This window comes from Salmo salar, chromosome ssa22 (genome assembly GCF_905237065.1).
Source record: "Salmo salar chromosome ssa22, Ssal_v3.1, whole genome shotgun sequence".
NCBI classification, from domain to species: Eukaryota; Metazoa; Chordata; class Actinopteri; order Salmoniformes; family Salmonidae; genus Salmo; species Salmo salar.
The window spans coordinates 773,809-800,530 of NC_059463.1; the positions used below are offsets into that span (position 1 = coordinate 773,809).

Consider the following 26,722-nt stretch of genomic DNA (forward strand, 5'->3'; position numbering starts at 1 on the left):
CCACATCCATACAGGCTTCACGCACACATCCACACACCCCACATCCATACAGGCTTCACGCACACATCCACACCCCCCACATTCATACAGGCTTCATCCACACACCCCACATCCATACAGGCTTCACGCACACATCCACACACCCCACATCCATACAGGCTTCACACATACATCCACACCCCCCACATCCATACAGGCTTCATCCACATCCATACAGGCTTCACACACACATCCACACACCCCACATCCATACAGGCTTCACGCACACATCCACACAACCCCCAGATCCATGCAGGCTCCACGCACACATCCCCCCCCCACGTTCATACAGGCTTCACGCACACATCCACACCCCCCACATCCATACAGGCTTCATCAGTACCCCTCACATCCATACAGGCTTCACGCACACATCCACACACCCCACATCCATACAGGCTTCACGCACACATCCACACACCCCACATCAGTACAGGCTTCAAGCACACATCAACACCACCCTCCCACATCCATACAGGCTTCACGCACACATCCACACCCCCCACATCCATACAGGCTTCACGCACACATCCACACCCCCCCACATCCATACAGGCTTCACGCACACATCCACACCCCCCCACATCCATACAGGCTTCACGCACACATCCACACCCCCCACATCCATACAGGCTTCACGCACACATCCACACCCCCACATTCATACAGGCTTCACGCACACATCCACACCCCCCCACATCCATACAGGCTTTAAGCACACATCCACACACCCCCAGATCCATGCAGGCTCCACACACACATCCACCCCCCCACATCCATACAGGCTTCACGCACACATCCACACCCCCCACATCCATACAGGCTTCACGCACACATCCACACCCCCCACATCCATACAGGCTTCACGCACACATCCACACACCCCCCAGATCCATACAGGCTTTACGCACACATCCACCCCCCCCTCACATCCATACAGGCTTCATTCACACATCTACACACCCCCCACATCCATACAGGCTTCACGCACACATCCACACCCCCATACATCCATATAGGCTCCACGCACACATCCACACACCCCACATCCATACAGGCTTCACGCACACATCCACACACACAACACATCCATACAGGCTTCACGCAAATATCCACACACACCCCACATCCATACAGGCTTCACGCACACATCCACACCCCCCACATCCATACAGGCTTCACGCACACATCCACCCCCCCCCACATCCATATAGGCTTCACACACACATCCACACACCCCACATCCATACAGGCTTCACGCACACATCCACACACCCCACATCAGTACAGGCTTCAAGCACACATCCACACCACCCCCCACATCCATACAGGCTTCACGCACACATCCACACCCCCCACATCCATACAGGCTTCACGCACACATCCACCCACCCCCCACATCCAGGCTTCACGCACACATCCACACACCCCACATCCATACAGGCTTCACGCACACATCCACACACCCCACATCCATGCAGGCTCCACGCACACATCCACCCCCCACATCCATACAGGCTTCATGCACACGTCCACAAATATCCCACATCCATACAGGCTTCACGCACACATCCACCCTCCCCCCACATCCATACAGGCTTCACGCACACATCCACACACACCCCACATCCATACAGGCTTCACGCACACATCCACATCCATACAGGCTTCAAGCACACATCCACACCCCCCACATCCAAACAGGCTTCACGCACACATCCACACCCTCCACATCCATACAGGGTTCACGCACACATCCACAACCCCCACATCCATACAGGCTTCACGCACACATCCACACCCCCCACATCCATGCAGGCTCCACGCACACATCCACACACCCCACATCCATACAGGCTTCACGCACACATCCACACACACCCCACATCCATACAGGCTTCACACCAAACATCCACACATACCCCACATCCATGCAGTCTCCACGCACACATCCACATACCCCACATCCATACAGGCTTCACGCACACATCCACACACACCCCACATCCATACAGGCTTCACGTACACATCCAAACACACCCCACATCCATACAGGCTTCACGCACACATCCACACCCCCACATCCATACAGGCTTCACGTACACATCCAAACACACCCCACATCCATACAGGCTTCACGCACACATCCACACCCCCCCACATCCTTACAGGCTTCACGCACACATCCAGTCACCCCCACATCCATACAGGCTTCACGCACACATCCACCCCCCCACATCCATATAGGCTTCACGCACACATCCACACACCCCACATCCATACAGGCTTCACGCACACATCCACACCCCCCACATCCATACAGCCTTCACGCACACATCCACACACCCCACATCCATACAGGTTTCACGCAAACATCCACACACCCCCCAGATCCATGCAGGCTCCACGCACACATCCACCCCCCCACATTCATACAGGCTTCACGCACACATCCACACCCCCCCACATCCATACAGGCTTCACGCATACATCCACACCCCCCATATCCATACAGAATTCACGCACACATACACACCCCACCCCTCCATACAGGCCTCATGCACACATCCAAACCCCCCACATCCATACAGGCTTCACGCACACATCCACCCCCCCACATCCATATAGGCTTCACGCACACATCCACACACCCCACATCCATACAGGCTTCACGCACACATCCACACACCCCACATCAGTACAGGCTTCACGCACACATCCACACACGCACTCACGCACTCAAGCACACATCCACACCACCCCCCACATCCATACAGGCTTCAAGCACACATCCACACCCCCCACATCCATACAGGGTTCACGCACACATCCACACCCCCCCACATCCATACAGGCTTCACGCACACATCCACACACCCCACATCCATACAGGCTTCACGCACACATCCACACACCCCACATCCATACAGGCTTCATCAGCACCCCCCACATCCATACAGGCTTCACGCACACATCCACACACCCCACATCCATACAGGCTTCACGCACACATCCACACACCCCACATCAGTACAGGCTTCAAGCACACATCCACACCACCCTCCCACATCCATTCAGGCTTCACGCACACATCCACACCCCCCACATCCATACAGGCTTCACGCACACATCCACACCCCCCCACATCCATACAGGCTTCACGCACACATCCATACCCCCCCACATCCATACAGGCTTCACGCACACATCCACACACCCCACATCCATACAGGCTTCACGCACACATCCACACACCCCCCAGATCCATACAGGCTTTACGCACACATCCACCCCCCCACATCCATACAGGCTTCATTCACACATCTACACACCCCCACATCCATACAGGCTTCACGCACACATCCACACCCCCCCACATCCATATAGGCTCCACGCACACATCCACACACCCCACATCCATACAGGCTTCACGCACACATCCACACACAGAACACATCCATATAGGCTTCACGCAAACATCCACACACACCCCACATCCATACAGGCTTCAAGCACACATCCACACCACCCCCCACATCCATACAGGCTTCACGCACACATCCACACACCCCACATCCATACAGGCTTCACGCACACATCCACACACCCCACATCCATGCAGGCTCCACGCACACATCCACCCCCCACATCCATACAGGCTTCATGCACACATCCACAAATACCCCACATCCATACAGGCTTCACGCACACATCCACCCTCCCCCCCACATCCATACAGGCTTCACGCACACATCCACACACACCCCACATCCATACAGGCTTCACGCACACATCCACATCCATACAGGCTTCAAGCACACATCCACACCCCCCACATCCAAACAGGCTTCACGCACACATCCACACCCTCCACATCCATACAGGGTTCACGCACACATCCACAACCCCCCACATCCATACAGGCTTCACGCACACATCCACACCCCCCCACATCCATGCAGGCTCCACGCACACATCCACACACCCCACATCCATACAGGCTTCACGCACACATCCACACACACCCCATATCCATACAGGCTTCACACGAAACATCCACACATACCCCACATCCATGCTGGCTCCACGCACACATCCACACACCCCACATCCATACAGGCTTCACGCACACATCCACACACACCCCACATCCATACAGGCTTCACGTACACATCCAAACACACCCCACATCCATACAGGCTTCACGCACACATCCACACCCCCCACATCCATACAGGCTTCACGTACACATCCAAACACACCCCACATCCATACAGGCTTCACGCACACATCCACACCCCCCACATCCTTACAGGCTTCACGCACACATCCAGTCACCCCCACATCCATACAGGCTTCACGCATACATCCACACCCCCCACAGCCATACAGGCTTCACGCACACATCCACACACCCCCCCCACATCCATACAGGCTTCACGCACACATCCACACACCCCACATCCATACAGGCTTCACGCACACATCCACACCCCCCACATTCATACAGGCTTCATCCACACACCCCACATCCATACAGGCTTCACGCACACATCCACACACCCCACATCCATACAGGCTTCACACACACATCCACACCCCCCACATCCCAACAGGCTTCATCCACATCCATACAGGCTTCACACACACATCCACACACCCCACATCCATACAGGCTTCACGCACACATCCACACAACCCCCAGATCCATGCAGGCTCCACGCACACATCCCCCCCCCACATTCATACAGGCTTCACGCACACATCCACACCCCCCACATCCATAAAGGCTTCATCACTACCCCTCACATCCATACAGGCTTCACGCACACATCCACACCCCCATACATCCATATAGGCTCCACGCACACATCCACACACCCCACATCCATACAGGCTTCACGCACACATCCACACCCCCCACATCCATACAGGCTTCACGCACACATCCACCCCCCCACATCCATATAGGCTTCACACACACATCCACACACCCCACATCCATACAGGCTTCACGCACACATCCACACACCCCACATCAGTACAGGCTTCAAGCACACATCCACACCACCCCCACATCCGTACAGGCTTCACGCACACATCCACCCCCCACATCCATACAGGCTTCACGCACACATCCACCCCCCCCACATCCAGGCTTCACGCACACATCCACACACCCCACATCCATGCAGGCTCCACGCACACATCCACCCCCACATCCATACAGGCTTCATGCACACATCCACAAATACCCCACATCCATACAGGCTTCACGCACACATCCACCCTCCCCCACATCCATACAGGCTTCACGCACACATCCACACACACCCCACATCCATACAGGCTTCACGCACACATCCACATCCATACAGGCTTCAAGCACACATCCACACCCCCCACATCCAAACAGGCTTCACGCACACATCCACACCCTCCACATCCATACAGGGTTCACGCACACATCCACAACCCCCACATCCATACAGGCTTCACGCACACATCCACACCCCCCCACATCCATGCAGGCTCCACGCACACATCCACACACCCCACATCCATACAGACTTCACGCACACATCCACACACACCCCACATCCATACAGGCTTCACACCAAACATCCACACATACCCCACATCCATGCAGTCTCCACGCACACATCCACATACCCCACATCCATACAGGCTTCACGCACACATCCACACACACCCCACATCCATACAGGCTTCACGTACACATCCAAACACACCCCACATCCATACAGGGCTTCACGCACACATCCACACCCCCCACATCCATACAGGCTTCACGTACACATCCAAACACACCCCACATCCATACAGGCTTCACGCACACATCCACACCCCCCACATCCTTACAGGCTTCACGCACACATCCAGTCACCCCCACATCCATACAGGCTTCACGCACACATCCACCCCCCCCACATCCATATAGGCTTCACGCACACATCCACACCCCCCACATCCATACAGGCTTCACGCACACATCCACCCCCCCACATCCATACAGCCTTCACGCACACATCCACACACCCCACATCCATACAGGCTTCACGCACACATCCACACCCCCCCACATCCATGCAGGCTCCACGCACACATCCACACACCCCACATCCATACAGGCTTCACGCACACATCCACACACACCCCACATCCATACAGGCTTCACACCAAACATCCACACATACCCCACATCCATGCAGTCTCCACGCACACATCCACATACCCCACATCCATACAGGCTTCACGCACACATCCACACACACCCCACATCCATACAGGCTTCACGTACACATCCAAACACACCCCACATCCATACAGGCTTCACGCACACATCCAAACACACCCCACATCCATACAGGCTTCACGCACACATCCACACCCCCCACATCCTTACAGGCTTCACGCACACATCCAGTCACCCCCACATCCATACAGGCTTCACGCACACATCCACCCCCCACATCCATATAGGCTTCACGCACACATCCACACACCCCACATCCATACAGGCTTCACGCACACATCCACACCCCCCACATCCATACAGCCTTCACGCACACATCCACACACCCCACATCCATACAGGTTTCACGCAAACATCCACACACCCCCAGATCCATGCAGGCTCCACGCACACATCCACCCCCCCACATTCATACAGGCTTCACGCACACATCCACACCCCCCCACATCCATACAGGCTTCACGCACACATCCACCCCCCCCCACATCCATACAGGCTTCACGCACACATCCACACACCCCACATCAGTACAGGCTTCACGCACACATCCACACACGCACTCACGCACTCAAGCACACATCCACACCACCCCCACATCCATACAGGCTTCAAGCACACATCCACACCCCCCACGTCCATACAGGGTTCACGCACACATCCACACCCCCCCCACATCCATACAAGCTTCACGCACACATCCACACATCCATAAAGACTTCACGCACACATCCACCCCCCCCACATCCATACAGGCTTCACGCACACATCCACACCCCCCCACATCCATACAGGCTTCACGCACACATCCACACCTCCCACATCCATACAGGCTTCACGCACACATCCACACACCCCACATCCATACAGGCTTCACGCACACATCCACACCCCCCACATCCATACAGGCTTCACGCATACATCCACACCCCCCCACATCCATACAGGCTTCACGCACACATCCACACCCCCCACATCCATACAGGCTTCACGCACACATCCACCCCCCCACATCCATATAGGCTTCACACACACATCCACACACCCCACATCCATACAGGCTTCACGCACACATCCACACACCCCACATCAGTACAGGCTTCAAGCACACATCCACACCACCCCCCACATCCGTACAGGCTTCACGCACACATCCACCCCCCCACATCCATACAGGCTTCACGCACACATCCACCCCCCCCACATCCAGGCTTCACGCACACATCCACACACCCCACATCCATGCAGGCTCCACGCACACATCCACCCCCACATCCATACAGGCTTCATGCACACATCCACAAATACCCCACATCCATACAGGCTTCACGCACACATCCACCCTCCCCCCACATCCATACAGGCTTCACGCACACATCCACACACACCCCACATCCATACAGGCTTCACGCACACATCCACATCCATACAGGCTTCAAGCACACATCCACACCCCCCACATCCAAACAGGCTTCACGCACACATCCACACCCCCCCACATCCATACAGCCTTCACGCACACATCCACACACCCCACATCCATACAGGTTTCACGCAAACATCCACACACCCCCCAGATCCATGCAGGCTCCACGCACACATCCACCCCCCACATTCATACAGGCTTCACGCACACATCCACACCCCCCCACATCCATACAGGCTTCACGCACACATCCACCCCCCCCACATCCATACAGGCTTCACGCACACATCCACACACCCCACATCAGTACAGGCTTCACGCACACATCCACACACGCACTCACGCACTCAAGCACACATCCACACCACCCCCCACATCCATACAGGCTTCAAGCACACATCCACACCCCCCACGTCCATACAGGGTTCACGCACACATCCACACCCCCCCACATCCATACAAGCTTCACGCACACATCCACACATCCATAAAGACTTCACGCACACATCCACCCCCCCCACATCCATACAGGCTTCACGCACACATCCACACCCCCCCACATCCATACAGGCTTCACGCACACATCCACACCTCCCACATCCATACAGGCTTCACGCACACATCCACACACCCCACATCCATACAGGCTTCACGCACACATCCACACCCCCCCACATCCATACAGGCTTCACGCATACATCCACACCCCCCCACATCCATACAGGCTTCACGCACACATCCACACCCCCCACATCCATACAGGCTTCACGCACACATCCACCCCCCCACATCCATATAGGCTTCACACACACATCCACACACCCCACATCCATACAGGCTTCACGCACACATCCACACACCCCACATCAGTACAGGCTTCAAGCACACATCCACACCACCCCCCACATCCGTACAGGCTTCACGCACACATCCACCCCCCCACATCCATACAGGCTTCACGCACACATCCACCCCCCCCACATCCAGGCTTCACGCACACATCCACACACCCCACATCCATGCAGGCTCCACGCACACATCCACCCCCCACATCCATACAGGCTTCATGCACACATCCACAAATACCCCACATCCATACAGGCTTCACGCACACATCCACCCTCCCCCCACATCCATACAGGCTTCACGCACACATCCACACACACCCCACATCCATACAGGCTTCACGCACACATCCACATCCATACAGGCTTCAAGCACACATCCACACCCCCACATCCAAACAGGCTTCACGCACACATCCACACCCTCCACATCCATACAGGGTTCACGCACACATCCACAACCCCCACATCCATACAGGCTTCACGCACACATCCACACCCCCCCACATCCATGCAGGCTCCACGCACACATCCACACACCCCACATCCATACAGACTTCACGCACACATCCACACACACCCCACATCCATACAGGCTTCACACCAAACATCCACACATACCCCACATCCATGCAGTCTCCACGCACACATCCACATACCCCACATCCATACAGGCTTCACGCACACATCCACACACACCCCACATCCATACAGGCTTCACGTACACATCCAAACACACCCCACATCCATACAGGCTTCACGCACACATCCACACCCCCCCACATCCATACAGGCTTCACGTACACATCCAAACACACCCCACATCCATACAGGCTTCACGCACACATCCACACCCCCACATCCTTACAGGCTTCACGCACACATCCAGTCACCCCCACATCCATACAGGCTTCACGCACACATCCACCCCCCACATCCATATAGGCTTCACGCACACATCCACACCCCCCACATCCATACAGGCTTCACGCACACATCCACCCCCCCACATCCATACAGCCTTCACGCACACATCCACACACCCCACATCCATACAGGCTTCACGCACACATCCACACCCCCCCACATCCATGCAGGCTCAAAGCACACATCCACACACCCCACATCCATACAGGCTTCACGCACACATCCACACACACCCCACATCCATACAGGCTTCACACCAAACATCCACACATACCCCACATCCATGCAGTCTCCACGCACACATCCACATACCCCACATCCATACAGGCTTCACGCACACATCCACACACACCCCACATCCATACAGGCTTCACGTACACATCCAAACACACCCCACATCCATACAGGCTTCACGCACACATCCACACCCCCCACATCCATACAGGCTTCACGTACACATCCAAACACACCCCACATCCATACAGGCTTCACGCACACATCCACACCCCCCACATCCTTACAGGCTTCACGCACACATCCAGTCACCCCCCACATCCATACAGGCTTCACGCACACATCCACCCCCCCACATCCATATAGGCTTCACGCACACATCCACACACCCCACATCCATACAGGCTTCACGCACACATCCACACCCCCCCACATCCATACAGCCTTCACGCACACATCCACACACCCCACATCCATACAGGTTTCACGCAAACATCCACACACCCCCCAGATCCATGCAGGCTCCACGCACACATCCACCCCCCCACATTCATACAGGCTTCACGCACACATCCACACCCCCCCACATCCATACAGGCTTCACGCACACATCCACCCCCCCCCACATCCATACAGGCTTCACGCACACATCCACACACCCCACATCAGTACAGGCTTCACGCACACATCCACACACGCACTCACGCACTCAAGCACACATCCACACCACCCCCCACATCCATACAGGCTTCAAGCACACATCCACACCCCCCACGTCCATACAGGGTTCACGCACACATCCACACCCCCCCACATCCATACAAGCTTCACGCACACATCCACACATCCATAAAGACTTCACGCACACATCCACCCCCCCCACATCCATACAGGCTTCACGCACACATCCACACCCCCCCACATCCATACAGGCTTCACGCACACATCCACACCTCCCACATCCATACAGGCTTCACGCACACATCCACACACCCCACATCCATACAGGCTTCACGCACACATCCACACCCCCCCACATCCATACAGGCTTCACGCATACATCCACACCCCCCCCACATCCATACAGGCTTCACGCACACATCCACACCCCCCCACATCCATACAGGCTTCACGCACACATCCACACCCCCCCACATCCATACAGGCTTCACGCACACATCCACACACCCCACATCCATACAGGCTTCACGCACACATCCACACACCCCACATCCATACAGGCTTCATCCGCACCCCCCACCTCCATACAGGCTTCACGCACACATCCACACACCCCACATCCATACAGGCTTCACGCACACATCCACACACCCCACATCAGTACAGGCTTCAAGCACACATCCACACCACCCTCCCACATCCATTCAGGCTTCACGCACACATCCACACCCCCCACATCCATACAGGCTTCACGCACACATCCACACCCCCCACATCCATACAGGCTTCACGCACACATCCATACCCCCCACATCCATACAGGCTTCACGCACACATCCACACACCCCACATCCATACAGGCTTCACGCACACATCCACACACCCCCCAGATCCATACAGGCTTTACGCACACATCCACCCCCCCCACATCCATACAGGCTTCATTCACACATCTACACACCCCCACATCCATACAGGCTTCACGCACACATCCACACCCCCCCACATCCATATAGGTTCCACGCACACATCCACACACCCCACATCCATACAGGCTTCACGCACACATCCACACACAGAACACATCCATACAGGCTTCACGCAAACATCCACACACACCCCACATCCATACAGGCTTCACGCACACATCCACACCCCCCACATCCATACAGGCTTCACGCACACATCCACCCCACCCCACATCCATATAGGCTTCACACACACATCCACACACCCCACATCCATACAGTCTTCACGCACACATCCACACACCACACATCAGTACAGGCTTCAAGCACACATCCACACCACCCCCCACATCCATACAGGCTTCACGCACACATCCACACCCCCACATCCATACAGGCTTCACGCACACATCCACCCCCCCCACATCCATATAGGCTTCACACACACATCCACACACCCCACATCCATACACGCTTCACGCACACATCCACACACCCCACATCAGTACAGGCTTCAAGCACACATCCACACCACCCCCACATCCATACAGGCTTCACGCACACATCCACACCCCCCACATCCATACAGGCTTCACACACACATCCACCCCCCCCCCACATCCAGGCTTCACGCACACATCCACACACCCCACATCCATACAGGCTTCACGCACACATCCACACACCCCACATCCATGCAGGCTCCACGCACACATCCACCCCCCACATCCATACAGGCTTCATGCACACATCCACAAATACCCCACATCCATACAGGCTTCACGCACACATCCACCCTCCCCCACATCCATACAGGCTTCACGCACACATCCACACACACCCCACATCCATACAGGCTTCACGCACACATCCACATCCATACAGGCTTCAAGCACACATCCACACCCCCCACATCCAAACAGGCTTCACGCACACATCCACACCCTCCACATCCATACAGGGTTCACGCACACATCCACAACCCCCCACATCCATACAGGCTTCACGCACACATCCACACCCCCCACATCCATGCAGGCTCCACGCACACATCCACACACCCCACATCCATACAGGCTTCACGCACACATCCACACACACCCCACATCCATACAGGCTTCACACCAAACATCCACACATACCCCACATCCATGCAGGCTCCACGCACACATCCACACACCCCACATCCATACAGGCTTCACGCACACATCCACACACACCCCACATCCATACAGGCTTCACGTACACATCCAAACACACCCCACATCCATACAGGCTTCACGCACACATCCACACCCCCCACATCCATACAGGCTTCACGTACACATCCAAACACACCCCACATCCATACAGGCTTCACGCACACATCCACACCCCCCACATCCTTACAGGCTTCACGCACACATCCAGTCACCCCCACATCCATACAGGCTTCACGCACACATCCACCCCCCCACATCCATATAGGCTTCACGCACACATCCACACACCCCACATCCATACAGGCTTCACGCACACATCCACACCCCCCCACATCCATACAGCCTTCACGCACACATCCACACACCCCACATCCATACAGGTTTCACACAAACATCCACACACCCCCCAGATCCATGCAGGCTCCACGCACACATCCACCCCCCCACATTCATACAGGCTTCACGCACACATCCACACCCCCCACATCCATACAGGCTTCACGCATACATCCACACCCCCCATATCCATACAGAATTCACGCACACATACACACCCCACCCCCTCCATACAGGCCTCATGCACACATCCAAACCCCCCACATCCATACAGGCTTCACGCACACATCCACCCCCCCCACATCCATATAGGCTTCACGCACACATCCACACACCCCACATCCATACAGGCTTCACGCACACATCCACACACCCCACATCAGTACAGGCTTCACGCACACATCCACACACCGCCCACATCCATACAGGCTTCACGCACACATCCACATCCATACAGGCTTCACGCACACATCCACACCCCCACATCCATACAGGCTTCACGCACACATCCACACACGCACTCACGCACTCAAGCACACATCCACACCACCCCCCACATCCATACAGGCTTCACGCACACATCCACACCCCCCACATCCACACAGGGTTCACGCACACATCCACCCCCCCACATCCATACAAGCTTCACGCAAACATCCACACATCCATAAAGACTTCACGCACACATCCACCCCCCCACATCCATACAGGCTTCGGGCACACATCCACACCCCCCCACATCCATACAGGCTTCACGCACACATCCACATCCATACAGGCTTCACGCACACATCCACACCCCCCACATCCATACAGGCTTCACGCACACATCCACACACGCACTCACGCACTCAAGCACACATCCACACCACCCCCCACATCCATACAGGCTTCACGCACACATCCACACCCCCCACATCCATACAGGGTTCACGCACACATCCACACCCCCCCACATCCATACAAGCTTCACGCACACATCCACACATCCATAAAGACTTCACGCACACATCCACCCCCCCCCCCCACATCCATACAGGCTTCACGCACACATCCACACCCCCCCACATCCATACAGGCTTCACGCACACATCCACACCTCCCACATCCATACAGGCTTCACGCACACATCCACCCCCCCACATCCATACAGGCTTCATTCACACATCTACACACCCCCACATCCATACAGGCTTCACGCACACATCCACACCCCCCCACATCCATATAGGCTCCACGGACAAATCCACACACCACACATCCATACAGGCTTCACGCACACATCCACACACAGAACACATCCATACAGGCTTCACGCAAACATCCACACACACCCCACATCCATACAGGCTTCACGCACACATCCACACCCCCCACATCCATACAGGCTTCACGCACACATCCACCCCCCCCCACATCCATATAGGCTTCACACACACATCCACACACCCCACATCCATACAGTCTTCACGCACACATCCACACACCACACATCAGTACAGGCTTCAAGCACACATCCACACCACCCCCCACATCCATACAGGCTTCACGCACACATCCACACACCCCACATCCATACAGGCTTCACGCACACATCCACCCCCCCACAACCAGGCTTCACGCACACATCCACACACCCCACATCCATACAGGCTTCACGCACACATCCACACACCCCACATCCATGCAGGCTCCACGCACACATCCACCCCCCACATCCATACAGGCTTCATGCACACATCCACAAATACCCCACATCCATACAGGCTTCACGCACACATCCACCCTCCCCCCCACATCCATACAGGCTTCACGCACACATCCACACACACCCCACATCCATACAGGCTTCACGCACACATCCACATCCATACAGGCTTCAAGCACACATCCACACCCCCCACATCCAAACAGGCTTCACGCACACATCCACACCCTCCACATCCATACAGGGTTCATTCACACATCCACAACCCCCCACATCCATACAGGCTTCACGCACACATCCACACCCCCCCACATCCATGCAGGCTCCACGCACACATCCACACACCCCACATCCATACAGGCTTCACGCACACATCCACACACACCCCACATCCATACAGGCTTCACACCAAACATCCACACATACCCCACATCCATGCAGGCTCCACGCACACATCCACACACCCCACATCCATACAGGCTTCACGCACACATACACACACACCCCACATCCATACAGGCTTCACGTACACATCCAAACACACCCCACATCCATACAGGCTTCACGCACACATCCACACCCCCCACATCCTTACAGGCTTCACGCACACATCCAGTCACCCCCCACATCCATACAGGCTTCACGCACACATCCACCCCCCCACATCCATATAGGCTTCACGCACACATCCACACACCCCACATCCATACAGGCTTCACGCACACATCCACACACCCCACATCAGTACAGGATTCAAGCACACATCCACACAGCCCCCCCCCACATCCATACAGGCTTCACGCACACATCCACACCCCCCACATCCATACAGGCTTCACGCACACATCCACACACCCCACATCCATACAGGTTTCACGCAAACATCCACACACCCCCAGATCCATGCAGGCTCCACGCACACATCCACCCCCCCACATGCATACAGGCTTCACGCACACGTCCACACCCCCCCACATCCATACAGGCTTCACGCATACATCCACACCCCCCATATCCATACAGAATTCACGCACACATACACACCCCACCCCCTCCATACAGGCCTCATGCACACATCCAAACCCCCCACATCCATACAGGCTTCACGCACACATCCACCCCCCCCCCACATCCATATAGGCTTCACGCACACATCCACACACCCCACATCCATACAGGCTTCACGCACACATCCACACACCCCACATCAGTACAGGCTTCAAGCACACATCCACACCACCCCCCACATCCATACAGGCTTCACGCACACATCCACACCCCCACATCCATACAGGCTTCACGCACACATCCACCCCCCCCACATCCAGGCTTCACGCACACATCCACACCTCCCACATCCATACAGGCTTCACGCACACATCCACACCCCCCCACATCCATACAGCCTTCACGCACACATCCACCCCCCCCCACATCCATATAGGCTTCACGCACACATCCACACACGCCACATCCATACAGGCTTCACGCACACATCCACACACCCCACATCAGTACAGGCTTCACGCACACATCCACACACCCCCCACATCCATACAGGCTTCACGCACACATCCACATCCATACAGGCTTCACGCACACATCCACACCCTCCACATCCATACAGGCTTCACGCACACATCCACACACGCACTCACGCACTCAAGCACACATCCACACCACCCCCCACATCCATACAGGCTTCACGCACACATCCACACCCCCCACATCCATACAGGGTTCACGCACACATCCACACCCCCCCACATCCATACAAGCTTCACGCACACATCCACACATCCATAAAGGCTTCACGCACACATCCACCCCCCCCCCCACATCCATACAGGCTTCACGCACACATCCACACCCCCCCACATCCATACAGGCTTCACGCACACATCCACACCTCCCACATCCATACAGGCTTCACGCACACATCCACACACCCCACATCCATACAGGCTTCACGCACACATCCACACCCCCCACATCCATACAGGCTTCACGCATACATCCACACCCCCCACAGCCATACAGGCTTCACGCACACATCCACACCCCCCCACATCCATACAGGCTTCACGCACACATCCACACACCCCACATCCATACAGGCTTCACGCACACATCCACACCCCCCACATCCATACAGGCTTCATCAGCACCCCCCACATCCATACAGGCTTCACGCACACATCCACACACCCCACATCCATACAGGCTTCACGCACACATCCACACCCCCCCACATCCATACAGGCTTCACGCACACATCCACACACCCCACATCCATACAGGCTTCACGCACACATCCACACACCCCCCAGATCCATACAGGATTTACGCACACATCCACCCCCCCCCCCACATCCATACAGGCTTCATTCACACATCTACACACCCCCCACATCCATACAGGCTTCACGCACACATCCACACCCCCCCACATCCATATAGGCTCCACGCACACATCCACACACCCCACATCCATACAGGCTTCACGCACACATCCACACACAGAACACATCCATACAGGCTTCACGCAAACATCCACACACACCCCACATCCATACAGGCTTCACGCACACATCCACCCCCCCCCACATCCATATAGGCTTCACACACACATCCACACACCCCACATCCATACAGGCTTCACACACACATCCACACACCACACATCAGTACAGGCTTCAAGCACACATCCACACCACCCCCCACATCCATACAGGCTTCACGCACACATCCACCCCCCCACATCCATACAGGCTTCACGCACACATCCACACCCCCACATCCATACAGGCTTCACGCACACATCCACACACACCCCACATCCATACAGGCTTCACACCAAACATCCACACATACCCCACATCCATGCAGGTTCCACGCACACATCCACACACCCCACATCCATACAGGCTTCACGCACACATCCACACACACCCCACATCCATACAGGCTTCACGTACACATCCAAACACACCACACATCCATACAGGCTTCACGCACACATCCACCCCCCCCACATCCATATAGGCTTCACACACACATCCACACACCCCACATCCATACAGGCTTCACGCACACATCCACACACCACACATCAGTACAGGCTTCAAGCACACATCCACACCACCCCCCACATCCATACAGGCTTCACGCACACATCCACACCCCCCACATCCATACAGGCTTCACGCACACATCCACCCCCCCCACATCCAGGCTTCACGCACACATCCACACACCCCACATCCATACAGGCTTCACGCACACATCCACACACCCCACATCCATGCAGGCTCCACGCACACATCCACCCCCCACATCCATACAGGCTTCATGCACACATCCACAAATACCCCACATCCATACAGGCTTCACGCACACATCCACACCCCCCACATCCATACAGTCTTCACGCACACATCCACACACCCCCCACATCCATGCAGGCTCCATGCACTCATCCACATACCCCACATCCATACAGGCTTCACGCACACATTCTCGTGCACGCACACACCCACACACAGACTGACCATGTCGTCATCTTCACACTCGTCCGGTGTGCCGCTCTCCTCCCCATCCTCCACATCACTGTTATGGGTTTCGTCTACCAGCTTCTCTGTGTCCGAGCATGACTCGTCCTGAGACACCTCGCTATTGCTCTCCTCTGCCTTCTGTAGCTCTACATACACACACAAAAACCAAGCAGGTATGGCAGTTACAGCAACAATATTATGTTACTGTGAGGTACAGTAGTTAGGCATTGAGGCTACACTTGGCCAACAAAACCCTCCAAAAACATGATAAGGTCTCTCAAAAGGAAATGTGGAGCGATATTGACAGTAATAGCAAATATGAAACAGCTGTTCAAGGTGCAAAAGTGACTTGAAATAAATTTGTAAAAATAAGTGACTACTGTTACGAAACCACTCAGCCAGCCTATGAACATACATGCTCTTGTTATGTCTATGTATGCCCCTAAGGACTCAACTACCAAAATGTTCTACCATACCTCCCCTCAAAAAGAAAAACAATGCAGCTGTAGTCACCGATATCTTTCCTACGGTACAGCATTGTGTTGCGTTTGAGACAGAGTCAAGACCGAGATCAGAAGAATGCAAGTCCAATTCAAGACCATGAGTGTAATTTGGTCAAATCACCACCATAATAAAGTTCAAAATGTCCAGTATTTCTGTGTTCATATTTCAGAACATATGGATTCTTTAGACACTCGAATAGTGAAAAAATGCATGCTGAGGGAAAATAGAGGCACTCTACAAATTATTACTAACCCAAAACACAACGCCTTCAAAGGGCTAAGGATTTATAAAATAATGATTATAATAATGCTAATTATATTATTATTTTCAATGATCTGATTTAATCTCTTCAGTTTTTGTTGGAAAGGAAAGGGTTAACCCTGAAGTGAAAAAAGATCCAATCAGGATTTGGCCAGGAGATAAATCTAGCTAGCCATTGGCAAGGCCATCAGAAGCTACATAAAGGCATCTGCCATTCAACTGTGTTAGGGCAAAATGTTGGAGTGACAGTGGAATCAACCAATTACATATGGAAACTTCTGCCTTTTTGAAGGCAAACAGGTCAATGCGCAATAGCGAGCAGTAGTTTTCCCACTGTCCAGCTAGCAAGCTTTTGTTGTCGGCTAGTTTGCAGCAGGTTTTATCAAAGAGGATGTTGTTGCTAATTTGTCAAATTTTCCCTTTTCAAGAATAACTTTCAACAGGAAGTTACGTTTCAAATGATCATCATCTGGTGAGTGGAACTGTTTTTTTTACTGCATCGCGCTTGCTGTTAGCTGTTGTGTTGTGTGTGTGAAACATTGCTGTGAGTTTCACTTGAAATGCAACATGAAGTCCTATTACAATCTGTTCATAAACAGTGCATTCGGAAAGTATTCAGACCACTTCCCTTTTCCACAATTTGTTTCGTTACAGCCTTATTCTAAAAATGATTAAATTAAATGTTTTCATCGACAATTTGCCATAATGACAAAGCAAAAAAGATTTTTATATCACACTTTAAAAATAAAACTGAATAAAAACATATTTTGTCCGGGCATACTGGTGCACTACAGCGAATCATTCTTCGCCTCTCCCGAGTCAGTGCGGGAGTTGCTGTGATAGGACAAGACTAACTACCAATTGGATATCACGAAAAAGGGGTAAAAAGTTAAATATATCAAAATAAGTTCCCAAATGGCCTGTGCAGTGAAGGAAAGGCGCCCTATGTGAAAAATCATTTTTCAATACCTGGTTTCCATACCCATTGTTGCCTTAGTTAGCAGTTACTCATCAATGCATAAAAACCTCAGATACAGACCATTTAAGGAAGGATCTGTGTAGTTCACACCACTTCTCAAAAACGCACCACTTGTTTCCATAAAGTGAGCGTGTAAAGGGGCCCATGTCAATGATCTTGAGTGTCAGGCCTGTCACATTCACCCTCTCACAGGCCATGCCCAGATGGCCATGGCTACTGGGCGAGGGTGGCAAATCTCCAGGTACACTTGTGTCAGAAGTTCCCTGCCTAACAGTAGCTACCAGGACTGGTTGTAAAGCAGGGGAGTGATCTCTGCCAACCAGCGTCCCTGGTCAGCCAGGGGCTTGAAGATGAGGGTTAAGCTTGGGTTGCTAGGCATACGGGAGAAAAAAAACTTAGGCCATCACCGTTGACAGGGTGTACCCGCGGCGCAGGGGGGCAGAGAGTGTCTCCTAGTTAATTGGGATACCTCGTAATGTGTCTGAGGCATATGAGCATAGTGTTTTTCTTGCAAAACATGCTTGATCCTCTTGGACCAAGCATGTCACTGAGCAGGGCTTTGCGTGAGAGAGCAGCTGACGGAGCCTGTTCTACTGTGTTCGCTTGCGTGCAAGACAGTTGGAGGCAAAATGCCCCAAGGCATGGGAAGAGTGCCATGAAGGATGGCAACCTGTCATCCTGCTCCTCATGTCAGAAGAGACTAGAGGGAGAGCGGACATGCTGACTTTTGTCCCTTTTGTGTTCGTTTTTTTGTGCAGATGTGCCTCCGCGAGGCGGAGAAGAATGGCTCACGTTAAACCAGAGAGCGCATGTTGGGCAAGGAAGCCGTAGGCTTTGCACACTATCCTCCTCTACCGCTTAGGGCTAGGCTGTAGGTTGGCTGAGCCTTCTACCCCAAGAGGGGTTGGGAGGGCAGAACATTGCTGCGGCTGCAGAAAAGTACGGTTTTCCTCCAGGTCTGCCCTGGTTCAGGGCCCTAACCTGGGTATCGGCAGTTTGCTGCGTTTGTCGGGGGTTTAGGTCCACTAAAGCCAGCGTGTTGCCCCCTCCCCACTGTGAAGCTAGAATGATTAGCTGCAGGAACCAACGGGCTGCCCTTTACAGGGCCCGGGTCTGTGGGGCAGACAGAAGTTTAAGGCTTACGCCGCGTGCACACGGCTTGCATCAACACATTGCCTTACGGTAAATTTGACGCAATTGTCGCAAATCCATGCTCCGCATCTTCACAGTCAAGATAACATAGAGAATACTTTTGTCTGTGTACCCTGCAATATTCAATACAACTTCTGATGTATACCATGAACAGAATTCCAAAAATGCAGCATGGAAATTTGTTGCAGCACACGTTAAGATGCCAGGTTGGGGCTATAAAATTAAGATGGCTAGAAATGTGGCCTAATGTTAGCTTGCCATGTTGCCAAGTCTAGCTAGCCACAAGCTCTGGTGTGTGAAAAATGGAGAGAAGTGCTTAAGGTAATTAATTTTTTGGTCACTTTGTAGAAGATTAAATATTTAGTAACCAAATGCAGATACCTAAAGGCAGAAAAGCAAAGAAAGAGGACTGGGGCTGCAGCCAGCAACCACTGTTCTTGCCGTTTCTTCCCAATCATGTCATTCATTGACCCAATTGTAAAATCACATCCCACAAGTGGGAATACGATAGCCAGGTGCAGGGACAAGACATGACAGGAAGAGGGAGAGGAGGATGTTGGTATATGATGTATGTTGTTTAATTGCTAGATATTACTTGTTAGATATTACTGCACTGGTGGAGCTAGAAACAAGCATTTTGCGACAACATCTGCTAAACACTTGTATGTGACCAATACAGTTTGATTTAATGAGAACACCCAGCTAGAAGAGGACAGGGGAACGCTTGAGGTTGCCGTCTGGGAAAAGCCTATGTCCACAGGAGAACATCCTGATGCCGACCCTGAGCACCACTCAAGCTACCAGACATCTGACGCAAAGCACCTTTCAAGCCACCCACCACCCTAGACCCCATACCTGGTAACACCTTTCAGTCACCTCTGACGTCATTCCTTTGCAGCATCGCATCCTGACTGAATCGAAGCAGATAACTAGTTCGTTCCACCACCAGCTCCACTTACTGCACTGTCACACCAAAAAAAAAGCCATTTTCAAACTCACCAGCCATTCTATGATGCAGCATTTAATTGTACATTTTATACATTGACACACACGAATATCATTATTATTCTCAAATGTGGTGTGTGTGTATATATATTTTACACTACCGTTCAAAAGTTTGGTGTCACTTAAATGTCCTTGTTTTTCAAAGAAAAGCAAAAAATGTTTGACCATTAAAATAACATCAAATTGATCAGAAATACAGTGTAGACATTGTTAATGTTGTAAATGACTATTGTAGCTGGAAATGGCAGATTTATTTTATTGGTGCAGCGTATATCCCGCTAGCCGAATATCCATGTCATCATTCAGCCACGATTCCGTGAAACATAGGATATTACAGTTTTTGATGTCCCGTTGGTAGGATATTCGTGATCGTATCTCGTCTAATTTACTGTCCAATGATTGCACGTTGGCGAGTAGTATTGACGGTAACGGCAGCTTTCCCAGTTGCCTTCTCTGGGTCCTGACCAGGCTTCCGGCTCTTTGTCCTCTGTACCTGCGTCGCTTCCTCTTGCAAATAACGGGGATGTCGGCCCTGCTGGGTGTTTGGAGAATGTCTTGTGCGTCGTCTTTGTTGTCGAAAAAATCTTTGTCTAATCCGAGGTGAGTGATCACTGTCCTGATATCCAGAAGCTCTTTTTTTGCCGTAAGATACGGTAGCAGAAACATTATGTACAAAATAAGTGACAAATAACGCAAAAAACCCCCACAATGGCACAATTGGTTGGGCGCCCGTAAAACTGCTGCCATTTCTTCCAGCGCCATTTTACCTACCAAACCCTCAGGTGTGATGTTCCCAATGTACCGATCCTGTGCAGGTGTTGTTACATGTGGTCCGCCAGTGTGAGGACAATCAGCGCTCCATCCTGTCTCCCTGTAGCGCTGTCTTAGGCGTCTCACAGTATGGACATTGCAATTTATTGCCTTGGCTACATCTGCAGTCCTCATGCTTCCTTGCAGCATGTCTAAGGCACGTTCACGCAGCTGAGCAGGGACCCTGGGCATCTTTCTTTTGGTGTTTTTCAGAGTCAGTAGGAAGGCCTTTTTAGTGTCCTACGTTTTCATAACTGTGACCTTAATTGCCTACCGTCTGTAAGCTGTTAGTGTCTTAACGACCGTTCCACAGGTGCATGTTCATTAATTGTTTATGGTTCATTGAACAAGCATGGGAAACAGTGTTTAAACCCTTTACAATGAAGATCTGTGAAGTTATTTTGATTTTTACAAATTATCTTTGAAAGACAGGGTCCTGAAAAAGGGCTGTTTCTATTTTTGCTGATATATATTTTCCTTGTACTTTTTATCCCTTTTTCGTGATATCCAATTGGTAGTTACAGTCTTGTCCTATTGCTGCAACTCCCATATGGACTCGGGAGAGGTGAAGGTTGAGAGCCTTGCGTCCCCCGAAACACGACCCTGCCAAGTCGCACTGCTTCTTGACACACTGTTCGCTTAACCCGGAAGCCAGCGGCAACCAATGTGTCGGAGGAAACAATGCAACTGGTGACCGAAGTCAGCGTGCATGCGCCCGACCCACCACAAGGAGTCGCTAGAGCACGATGGGACAAGGACATCCAGGCCGGCCAAACCCTCACGTAACCCGGACGACGCCGTGCCAAATATGCTCCACCCTCATGGGTCTCCCGGTTGGCTGCGACACAGCCTGGGATCGAACCCAGATCTGTAGTGACGCCTCTAGCGTTGCGATGCAGTGCCTTAGACCACTGCACCAATCGGGAGTCCATACTTATTGACTCAAGACATTTTCATTTTTTAAATGAATTTCTAAAACATAATTCCACTGACATTTGGTAGTGTGTAGACCAATGACCCACAATCTCAATTTAATAGATGTTTAATTCCAGTTGTAACAACAATGTGGAAAAGTCAAGGTGTTGTACACTGAGTGTACAAAACATTAGGAACACCTGCTCTTTACATGACAGACTGACCAGGTGAATCCAGGTTAAAGCTATGATCCCTTATTGATGTAAATTCTTAAATCCATTTCAAATCAGTGTAGATGAAGGGGAGGATACAGGTTATAGGAGGATTTTTTTTTTTTTTTGCCTTGAGCCAAATTGGAATTTGTGCCATTCAGAGGGTGAATGGGCAAGACAAAATATTTATATGCCTTTGAATGGGGTATGGTAGTATTTTATTTAACTAGGTAGTAGGTGCAAGGAGCCCTTTTTTGTTGTTGTCAAGAACTTCAATGTTGCTGGGTTTCTGTGTGTGTAAAGAATGGTCCACCCCCCAAAGGACATCAAGCCAATTTGACACAACTGCCGGAAGCAGTGGAGTCAACATGGGCCAGCATCCCTGTAGAACACTCAAAACCTTGTAGAGTCCATGCCTGACAAAATTGAGGCTGTTCTGAAAAAGGGTTTTCAAAACATTAAGAACCCTGCCCTACACCCTATACACTGGTGGAGATCTGATACGATATAATTGGTATAAGGAATATGGTGTAACTTCTATCTAGGGGGACAAGGTGAACCTATTATCATATTGCTTACACCCGTCAAATCGTCTGAAATCTCCACAAGTTCATAGGGTATATAGACATGCAATCTCCATAGACAAACATTGGCAGTAGAATGGCCTTACTGAAGAGCTTAGTGACATTCAACGTGACACCGTCATAGGATGCCACCTTTCCAACAGGTCAGTTTGACAAATTTCTGCCCTGCTAGAGCTGCACTGGTCAACTGTAAGTGCTGTTATTGTGAAGTGGAAACGTCTAGGAGCAACAATGGCTCAGCCGTGAAGTGGTAGGATACACAAGCTCACAGAACGGGACCGCTGAGTGCTGAAGCACGTAGCGCATAAAAATCGTCTGTCCTTAGTTGCAACACTCACTTCATAGTTCCAAACTGCCTCTGGAAGCACCGTCAGCACAATAACTGTTCGTTGGGAGCTTAATGAAATGGGTTTCCATGGTTGAGCAGCCGCACACAAGCCTAAGATCACCATGCGCAATGCCAAGTGTCGGCTGGAGTGGTGTAAAGCTCACCGTCATTGGACTCTGGAGCAGTGGAAACGCGTTCTCTGGAGTGATGAATCACACTTCACCATCTGGCAGTCTGACAGATGAATCTGGGTTTGGCAGATGCCAGGAGAATACTACTTGCCCCAATGCATATTGCCAACTGTAAAGTTTGGTGGAAGAGGAATAATGGCTGGGGCTGTTTTTCATGGTTTGGGCTCGGCCCCTTAGTTCCAGTGAAGGGAAATATTAACGCACCAGCATACAATGACATTTTAGACGATTCTCTGCTTCCAACTTTGTGGTAACAGTTTGGGGAAGGCCCTTTCCTGTTTCAACATGACAATGCCCCTGTGCACAAAGGGGGGTCCTTACAGAAATGGTTTGTCAAGATCGGTTTGGAAGAACTTGACTGCCCTGCACAGAGCCCTGATTTCAACCCAATCGAACACCTTTGGAATGAATTGGAATGCCGACAGCGAGCCAGGCCTAATCGGCCAAAATCAGTGCCCGACCTCACTAATGCTTTTGTGGCTGAATGGAAGCAAGTCCCCACAGCAATGTTCCAACATCAAGTGGAAAGCCTTCCCAGAAAACTGGAGGCTGTTATAGCAGCGAAGGGGGGACCAACTCCATATTAATGGCCATTATTTTAGAATGAGATGTTTGATGAGCAGCTGTCCACATACTTTTGGTCATGTGGGGTAGTTAGCTACCACGTCATGTTCTTGTCAAACTGTCAACAGAGTAGCTAGCAAGCAACAACACATGCCAAATAAAAGTATAAAAAAAACACTTGAGTGCAAATAAATCAGATTTAAGTCGTATGCCCAGGAATCAGATTTGTAACTGATTTCAAACCACCTACAAAGGTGGTTTGAAATGTGCCTTGAAATATCCGATTCCATGTGCTTTTTGGCTGCTCCGACTGCACTGTCAACTGTGGGACCTTATAGACAGGTGTGCCTTTCCAAATCATGTTCAATCAATTGAATTTACCACAAGTGGACTCAAATCAAGTTGTAGAAACGTCAGGGACGATCAATGGAAACAGGATGCACCTGAGCTCAATTTCGAGTCTCATAGCAAAGGGTCTGAATTTACTTATGTAAATATGGTATGTTAATTTTTTTTAATACATTTACAAAATTTTCCAAAACGTTTTGCTTTGTAATTATGGGGTATTGTGTGTAGATTTAGGAGGAAAACAATTAATTTAATACATTTTACAATAAGGCTGTAACGTAACAAAATGTGGAAAAAGTCAAGGGGTCTGGATACTAGTACAGCAGATGAGTCGCAGATTGAATTCCATTGAAATGAATGGACTTCCACCAGAACACAAAGTTTAATAAAAGCTGTGTTAGCCTTCTGTTCTTACGCATGTCACACTTCTGCCGCATGGTGACGACTTGGCGAGTGGTCGTTGGGTATTGATAATACAACCCAGTAGAAAATGGGTGATTTCATAGCAAACTGAATTTTGTATCCCCTTGTAATAGTAGACAGCACTTAGGCAGTAACTGTGACAGCGTGTTAATTCTCTGCTATGAAAAAGAGCTGGTGATTTGCGCTCACCTGAGGTAGTGTGGTGGCACCCTCTGGTGGCATCAGAGCCACTTTTATCGAATTAACATGGCC

General features: G+C 52.1%; 1 protein-coding gene across 1 annotated transcript in view; it reads right to left on the minus strand.

The window, feature by feature from the left end:
* LOC106582628 (RNA-binding protein Raly) overlaps positions 1–26,722 on the minus strand; it is a 63,565-nt gene that overhangs the window by 10,857 nt on the left and 25,986 nt on the right. The window contains exon 7 of the mRNA XM_045705817.1: positions 18,192–18,340. Coding sequence (XP_045561773.1) covers positions 18,192–18,340 — 149 coding nt within the window. The remainder of the gene's footprint in view (positions 1–18,191; positions 18,341–26,722) is intronic.